This window comes from Halyomorpha halys, unplaced genomic scaffold (genome assembly GCF_000696795.3).
Source record: "Halyomorpha halys isolate HHAL.00 unplaced genomic scaffold, Hhal_1.1 Scaffold197.1, whole genome shotgun sequence".
NCBI classification, from domain to species: Eukaryota; Metazoa; Arthropoda; class Insecta; order Hemiptera; family Pentatomidae; genus Halyomorpha; species Halyomorpha halys.
This window is the reverse complement of record NW_027114299.1, coordinates 540,146-549,125: the sequence shown is the minus strand read 5'-3', so window position 1 is coordinate 549,125 and position 8,980 is coordinate 540,146. Positions and strand designations below refer to the sequence as shown.

At 31.9% G+C, this 8,980-nt stretch overlaps 1 protein-coding gene across 2 annotated transcripts in view; it reads right to left on the bottom strand.

The window, feature by feature from the left end:
- Positions 1–8,980, bottom strand: part of LOC106679360 (trypsin-1) — a 68,626-nt gene that overhangs the window by 9,495 nt on the left and 50,151 nt on the right. For both annotated transcript variants that reach the window (XM_067051497.1, XM_067051496.1), the window contains exons 2-4: positions 8,324–8,520; positions 7,055–7,280; positions 2,379–2,573 (exon numbers count right to left, since the gene is read on the bottom strand). In XM_067051497.1, coding sequence (XP_066907598.1) covers positions 2,379–2,573; positions 7,055–7,280; positions 8,324–8,467 — 565 coding nt within the window. In that variant the 5' untranslated portion in view covers positions 8,468–8,520. The remainder of the gene's footprint in view (positions 1–2,378; positions 2,574–7,054; positions 7,281–8,323; positions 8,521–8,980) is intronic.

Here is an 8,980-nt window from a genome sequence, read left to right as displayed (position 1 = left end):
ATATTTTATTAATTGTTCTTTCCTCTTACTTAATTAATCTTAAAATTAAGTAGTCTATCCGTCTATTACGGCACTTACTAGACAAACCGTCTAAACTTTGAACCATTACAAAAAACTGGTCTACATGACTATAACGAGGTCTATCTGGACATACGGAGTTGAGCTTTGGGCTCCACTAAACCTTCGAATTCCTCTCGTATCCAATCCTTCGTAAAATCCTCAATCTTCCTTACTTTGTCACAAATCAAGTTATCCATAATGACCTCAAAGGCCGATTTGGCCCGAACCAGATTCCAATCCTTCCATGCTAAACTTCCCAACCACTCAAATCCACTTGTTTCTAACCTTGCTTCTCTTTCATTTCCTGATAATCCTCTTTTCAGATGACCCCGAGATCTTCTCCTCTAGAAATGTTATTGGAATTCTATCAATGGATAGATTCTCCACATGTTTGTATCTTGTCAGTTTATACCTTATAGCAAATTTACTAGTTGTATATGTTTTTATACAGTTGTAACAATAAATAAACGATTAAAAAAAAAATTGGATTACTCTGGATTTTCTTTTCTAGGAAGCTTATTATATTATTTTTTTTAAAATGCTGCGGTGAAGAAAACTTCCAATTAGAATATATATTATGTTTTGTATTTTTACAACGTTTTGGGATATATCCCATACTCATGTAATATTTTATCCTCATATTTGTCAATTTTATCAATTTCTATTCTGAAATTTTGTCATTTATAGTCATATAGTCTAAATTTTTGTTTTACAACTTATAGAATATAGAAGGATATATATTCTAATTGTAAGTTTTCTTCATCACAGAATTTTAAAAAAAATATTAGTACCCTTCTCAGACTTTATCTTCTAATAACACTTGAATTATTCAGGTCAATTAGAACTATGTATCCATAATGTTAACTAACATATATACATATGGAATGATTAGAAAATAACTATTTTCTAATCATTCCATATATCCTTTCATTCATCGGTTGCTATCTTATAAGGGATAGAAATTCTGGCCGAAACGTTGGCACTTATAATTATTTTTAATTTGTTTATTGCTATTTACAACTGTACATTCATATACATACATCCAGTAAATTTTATTTTATTTTATTTTGGTGTTAGCGCCTAAAAATGGAGTGATACAGGCGTGTCGAGAAACTACCCATTGGTAGCACTCTAATGACGTTTTGACATCGGCAAGTCTCGTAGCCATCTTCTTTTCAGGCGTCTCGGAGAATTGTCAGGAATGGCAAAGGAAGCAAGGTTAGAAACTAGTGGGTTTAGGTGGTTAGGGAGTTTGTAATGGAAGGAGTGATATCTGGTTCGGGCTAGATCGGTAACATATGGAACATTAAGGTCTTTATGAATGGTTTTATTTGTTACAAATTAAGCTTCCTAGAAAAGAAAATCCAGATTAATCTTTTCTTTTGTTTTTTTAATAATTTATTTATTGTTACAACTGTATAAAAATATATACTAGTAAATTTGCTATAAGGTATAAACTGACATGATACAAACATGTAGAGAATCTATTCATTGATAGAATTCCAATAACATTTCTAGAGGAAAAGATCTCCGGGTCATCTGAAAAGAGGATTATCAGGAAATGAAAGAGAAGCAAGGTTAGAAACAAGTGGGTTTGGGTGATTGAGAAGTTTAGCATGGAAGGATTGGTATCTGGTTCTGGCCAAATCGAGCTTTAAGGTCATAATGGATAACTTGATTTGTTACAAAGTAAGGTGCATTGAAGATTTTACGAAAGATTTTGGATTGAGAGGATTGGAGAGGAATTCGAAGGTTTAGTGGAGCCTAAAGATCAACTCCGTATCCAGATAGGCTTTATAATTGTCATGTAAATCATTCTTTCGTAATGAATTGGAAACTTGTTCGTCTAGTAAGTGTTGCAATAGTCGAAATAGACGTGCAGTTTCCTGTCTTCCAGTCTTGTGTGAGGATTCGAGGTTAGTCGTTTGTTCAGATGTAGTCCAAGGTAGCGGATCTAATCTACAGTGGTAAGAGCAACATTATTAAAGGATGCTGTAGGTCAGTCAGACGAAGGGTAAAAGTGATTGATGATATTTTTTGTGTTTTATTTTTATCCTCCAATTTTCTCCGAGGTCTCAATATAGGATTGGAGAGTTTGGGATGCAATTAAAGGGCTATTATTGACTGCAAGCACACATTACTATAAGTGGTGAGGATAGTGTTAGGATTGGTTAGGATGTCAGCTAGAGGATGGGACCGAGGATACTACCTTGAGAAACACAAGCGGACTGATAGAAGGGATTTTTATTTTACATTTAAAACCGTTAAAGACTAATTTATGCTTATGAAATCAATATGCAGAAACATTATTCATTTACCCAAAATAAGTATTGATGCACTGTTGTCTTCAACTGGCTTGTTGTAAATGCATGCAGGTCCAACTTTATTGTTGAAGATGATCTTTCGTGATGGAAGAATAATAGCTATGTCATTGTGGTTAGGCGCCGCAAAATAATATTCGTGTATGTACACTGTTTCTAAGATTGGTATGTATTGGCCATCACTACTTGGATCTATACAAAAACGATTTTATAAATTAATACCTCATAAAAGTGATTTTATAGAAATACGCCTTAAGGTTACACTACTCTCTAGGAAGTATTTTTTAGTATTATTTAGAGAATTTGTGTATAGTATTAAGGTTCTGCAACAGATTTGCCAAACTATGACAAATAACTGCAAGATTTTGGAAGGGTTATTTGGATTAGCTTTATTACTAGTCAAAATTGATGAGTCTGCCAAGCATAATTTGGTATAATACAAAATGATGGCTGTTTCAAAACTTTAAAAAAAATTATATATAAGAAGATGGTCAGGGTTGCGGTCAAAAGTGAAACAAAAATAGTTTACAACTATTTATTTTCCAACGTTTCGCCCCACTTTGCAGGGCTTCATCAGGGCTAAAAAGATACAAAATATTTTTTTTTTCCGTATTGTTTTTGTTTTATATACATCTCCTGTACTTTTTTAGCTTTATATTTTACGTATTTTTATATGAAACTTTTACTCTTACCATTGCTACTTGTTTTTTATTCTTTTCATTGTATCTTATCTTTTTATTTTTATTCCTATCATTGTATCTTATCATAGTTTCATTTTGTATCTTTTTAGCCCTGATGAAGCCCTGCAAAGTGGGGCGAAACGTTGGAAAATAAATAGTTGTAAACTATTTTTGTTTCACTTTTGACCGCAACCCTTGACCATCTTCTTATATATCAATTTTTACGGTCAACTATATATACATATATTTAAAAAAAAAAGGAATAATTTTTCGTTCGGAGTTCTATATTTTTAAAACTACCAACAACACTAACAAACCTAAGAGAACATAATTTCAATTACAGTAAATTATCTAAAATATGAACCCTAATAGAGCTATTAACGGTAAATAGTTCCCGAAATATAGTTTTTTAAATAGCAATATTTCATAAAAATTTCACTGAAAAATCAGAAGTTAGATCATTTATTTTGAGAAATCTATATCTCAGGAAATATGAGACGATAGATGTCTATTAGCACTCAAATTAAAGCTAGTTTAATGGGCTATAAAGTAGTTTATTCACGTAGGAGTAGTAGTTTTTATGATATTTAATTTATAGTTGTTCAGATAAAATTTTATGAGCAAAATATCATATCATATCATTTCATATACGAATATCATAATAACTACTACTCCTACGAAGATACGTGGCATAAACTACTTTATAGCACATTAAACTAGCAATTGAGTGTTAATAGACATCTGTATGTACAATAGTTTTTGATATGAAATATTTTAAAAAATAAATTGACTAACTTCTGATTTTTCAGTGCATTGTTTACAAAATGTTGCAATTTAAATGGCGATATCTGGGGAACTATAGAACGTAAATAGCTCTGTCAGGACTCTTTTAATTATAATACAAAAGATCTATAATATAATCTATAATTTATAATATAATACAAAAAGTTTATAAAAAATAAAGTAAAAGCCGCGATTTTGATTAAAGTGACTTTATGATGGCCGGTTCTACAGAATTGCAGGTTTTTTATTTTGACCATGAGGATACTTTATGGACTGAAATTTTTCAGCCAATCTTTGCCTACCATCTTTTAGTTCTTATATTAAGTAACTTCTTATTTTTCCCTTTTATTTTTCACTTTTCTAAATTCTATTAATTCTATTACATTGGACTAGTTCTATTAGAATAGAGCTTGATAGATGATGACTTGATAAGTCGGTGAGCGTCCATTAGCAAATGTTAATACTTATATTGCTATCAAATAATATAATACAAAAAGAGTATAAAAAAAAAAATTATTAGCCGCAGTTTCGATTAAAGTGACCTTATAATGTCCGGTTATACAGAATTGCAGGTTTTTATTTGCAGGTAATACTTATATTACTTTCCTAATGATATAATACAAAACGATTATAAAAAATGAAGTAAAAGCCGCGATTTTGATTAAAGTGACTTTATAATGGCCGGTTATACAGAATGGCAGGTTTTTATTTTGACCATGAGGATACTTTACTGAGTGAAATTTTTCAGCGATTCATTGTCCACTATTGATCTTTTAGTTTTTATATTAAAAAAAATAGTATAAAAAAAATTAATAGCCGCAGTTTCGATAAAATTGACTTTATAATGGCTGGTTATACAGAATTGCAGGTTTTTATTTTGACCATGAGGATACTTTATGGAGTGAAATTTTTCAGCTATTCTTTGTCTACTATTGATCTTTTAGATTTTATAATTATTAACTTCTAATTTTTCCCTTCTATTTTTCACTTTTCTAAATTCTATTAATTCTATTACATTGGACTAGTTCTATTAGAATACACCTTGATAGAAGATGATTGCTATTATATTTTAGCAAATTTACTTTATTCTAAATGACGTTCTCTTAGGTTTTCTAGTGTTGTTGGTAGTTTTAAAGATATAGAGCTCCGAATGAAATTCTTTTAAAATGTTTTGAAACCGCCATTTCTTATAACTGATTTTTTTCTCCTCTTGGGCTCTTGTACTAATAGCATAACAACCTATTGCTTACGTGTAATCTTTCCTGAGATAATGTTTTTCATGTATCAAAGATTAATAAAAAATAAATACTATTATTACGAAGATAAAGGTCATAAACTCCTGTATAGTACATTCAACTAGTTTTAATTAGAGTGCTAATAGTCATTTGTAGCTCTAGTGGTTCCTGAAATATAACATTCCCACCATAAATTCACTAACTACTGATTTTTCGTTATATCTTTTATAGACCTTTTCCTCTTTTTAACAGTTTTTAAATATCCAAATGACTTATAACGCATTCTCACCTGCCAGTAACTTCATCATTCTAGTAACATATTTTTAACATTTTCCGATACCATTTGTCGTCACGCTCTTATACGTTTTCCTCTTTTTAACAGTTTCTAAATATCCAATTCCCACATGGGACAGTTAAACATTCATTTTTCGACGATCACGAAGAACTAATCTTGACATTCCCACCTTGGTTAGTACGCAACAGCAACCTAGGTAATCGCCAGGGGTTGGCAAAAAGGACCACTAGGCCCACTTGCCGGACTTGTCCCCCCTCCCCGTCAATGACCATTACCAGTACCAGTACCATATAGTGATTTTGGCTTTATAACTACCTTTGTTTTATAATATAGATGTTTCAATAAGAAGTATAAATATTGTTCTTACAAAAAACATAAATCAAAAGATCACTCAAATAAAGCAATATAGGACTAAAACATTCTGGGATAATATATGACCCTAGTTTTCATGATTTCACTTTTATGCAACCCTTTCTTGAGCAGCTCTAGCAACTTACACCCTTTTATGGCATTAAATGCCAAAGGTGTTAATTGCCCACCAATAAACAGAGGTATTGATGAAAGGAATATGGTCCGGGTGCGGTCAAAAAAACTCAAATAGTAGAATTATACTATTTTATTGAGCCAACGTTTCGCCCCACGTTATAATAAAGTAATAAAGTGGAAACATAGAAAAGGTCTGGTTTCGAACTGTAGTGACGACTAAAACACTCAACAAATGTCCAAACTATTAAACTATAAACGCAGACAGGGCTGCTGAGAACGCACAGAACAAAACACAGAAAAGGTCTGGTTCCGAACTGTAATGACTCACTAACTCACTAAAAATGTCCAAAATATTAAACTATAAACGCAGACAAGGCTGCTTAGACGCTACCAGGGCCACTAATTGATCGGAACTGCTCTAAAAAACTAAGATGGTCGGTCCGTTGCTAGGGTGACGCCTCTTAGCAACAATTATCACCCCTAGCAACTGTCTCTATTACTCATTATTACTAACAAATATAATTACACATTTTTCTTTTCAAATAACTAAATCTAAATAAAACGATACAAATAAAAATAAATGTAACTAAATTAAATACTAATAAAACTATATAACTAAAGCTATAAAACTAAATACTATTTACAATTATTTACAAGGTAATTTATCTATTATGGCGTTAACAATAGTAGTTAATTATAGTAACTATAATATTTCATGTTGCTAGGTGGATTTTAAGATAGCAGAAAAAATCTTAGCCTGGCCATAATGTCTCTTCCCCTACATAATACTTAGTAGATAGTAGTTGTACATAGCATGTCATAGTCTCGATATCCTACCCTAAGAATAAAATAAAGTATATCTGAAGTAAAAAGTGCGGACGGATTCTATAACTATCAAAAACAAAACGTTGTCAGTTTCAACCTTCCACTGCACAAAGTTCTTCATCTGCTGGCTTCATGATTGGTTAGTAGTGGCTTTTTCCAGGAGTACCTTAGAAGGAGTAATTTATAAGAAAAATGGAAAGGCAAATAATTTAATAAACATAGTTAAAAAAAAAAAAAGGGTTAAGATTAAAATGGAGGTTTTGATATTGGAAATGAGTTTATACGTAAAGGATTTTGTAACAACCTGTTATGTGATGGAATAATTAGAGAAATTCCTCAGGAGTGGCATTTGAAAATTTTGCTACTCACCCCTACATCTGTCTTTGACGCCGAACGCTAGGCTTATGTCCGAGATTTGTTCACCGTAGACGCAGTGTGCAGCAGTGAGGACGTGATATTCTGTGATAATAGACCCACCGCAGAACACGCATTCTTCGATGTTATCCTGAATCCCGACCATGAAGGGGTAGTTCTCTTTGCCCTTTACCACGTGCCCTCCGACTATTTTGGTCCTTACAATTCGTTCACTATCTGGCTAGAAAAGTGAAATCGTCAGTTTATTGCTAGTTATGATAATTTTATATCACACCAATGATAAGAAAATAATGAAGGAATTTTGATAAATACGCGTGCCATTCTTCTAAAAGGCACAATTTCTGCCTGCAACAATTTGGAGGCTGAGAAACCTCTACTCACAGTGCAGAGAAACCAGAGAAATACAGACTGTTATATCAGCCTACGTGTAGGCTTGTGTATTGGAAAGGGTGTCTAGTACAAAAGTCAGATGGTGGTCAATTGAATTGACTAAACTAAATTACAAAAAGACACACGAAAAGCCTATAATAAAGCTAGAGACAGATTGGAATGTATACCAGACTGCCTCTAATAAGTATAAAAGAGAATTAAGAAGACATAAACGAGATGGCTGGTGCAAGTTCTGCAATAACATAAAAAGCACGCCGGAAGCCTCTCGACTATTTAAGTTATTAGGAAGCAATGGTCGACAGGCATTAGGTACACTAAGGAAACCAAATGGACTAAAAGTTAAGGTACAGCAAATTTTGTTAACCGTCTATACAGTGGATTTTCCTTTTCGGAAATAAAAAAAACATTAAATGACGAAAATGAATTTTTTCTCTTCCATTTCGAGCAAGCTAAATATCACTTAAAGATAAGTAATCTCGGTTGAAACTGATGCATAAAAGCACCTTAACTAATCCTTTTTTAAGTATATGTGAACATTATTGACCAAGTAAACATGATTTTTTTTCAGAGAGAGGATTGAAATATTGAAAAACGCTACGAAATTATTTTACAACCCAATAGATTGAGCCACATTATAATCTAATATCTAGAAAAAGAGATTAAAAAACGTTACTCAGGCATGTAATAGTTAGATATAACATGAATACACCGTAGCGTTGATCGGGGTTGAAATTGCTCATTTTCAAATTGATTAAGAAAAATAATATATTTTAATTTATTGAAAATATACTGAATTCATTGGCGTATATTTAATTTTTATAAAGTCTTTACAAATTTACTTCTAGTAACATCATAAATTCTGAAATAGCTCACCACAGTCCCCCAACTGCAGTTACAAGACGTCGTAGGATTTTCGTATAGATCTGTCCTGTAATACCTATCTTTCAAACTACTTAGAAACGAATATCCATCTTGATTGTATTCCGGATTGGCAAATACCAACCTTCGATGGTTCATGAAGCACACATTGCCAAAAAACAGGATCCAGGCGGTCAGTGCTTCGGCAGAAGCTAGAAAAGAAGAAACATAGAACATCATTAATCACCATTCTTTGTTTACAATTGTCATTCTTTTTTTTTTAGTCCAATAATTAAAGTTAAATCTAAAAGACACAATAATTTGCTATGACCTTAATAAACATTGTTCGTTTGGAGGATTGTCATTGAGAGTATGAGAATTTTTATTTTTTTTAATTATGAAGATAATGGTAGTGGGGTGATCAGAAGTAAACAAAATGTAGTAAAGATATATTTAAAAAATATTAGAAAAAAACTAACTTTATCAAACCACTTTATAGAGTGGATCAGTTGTTATAACAAGAGATCTAATATACGCACTTCTAACTATATGGTACCATATCTGTTATAAAAACACTACTCCTCACGTCTTTGTCAAAATATTCCTGATCCTTTTTTTATATATACTGATGGATCAAAATCTGACGAATCTACAGCATCCTCTTTCATCACA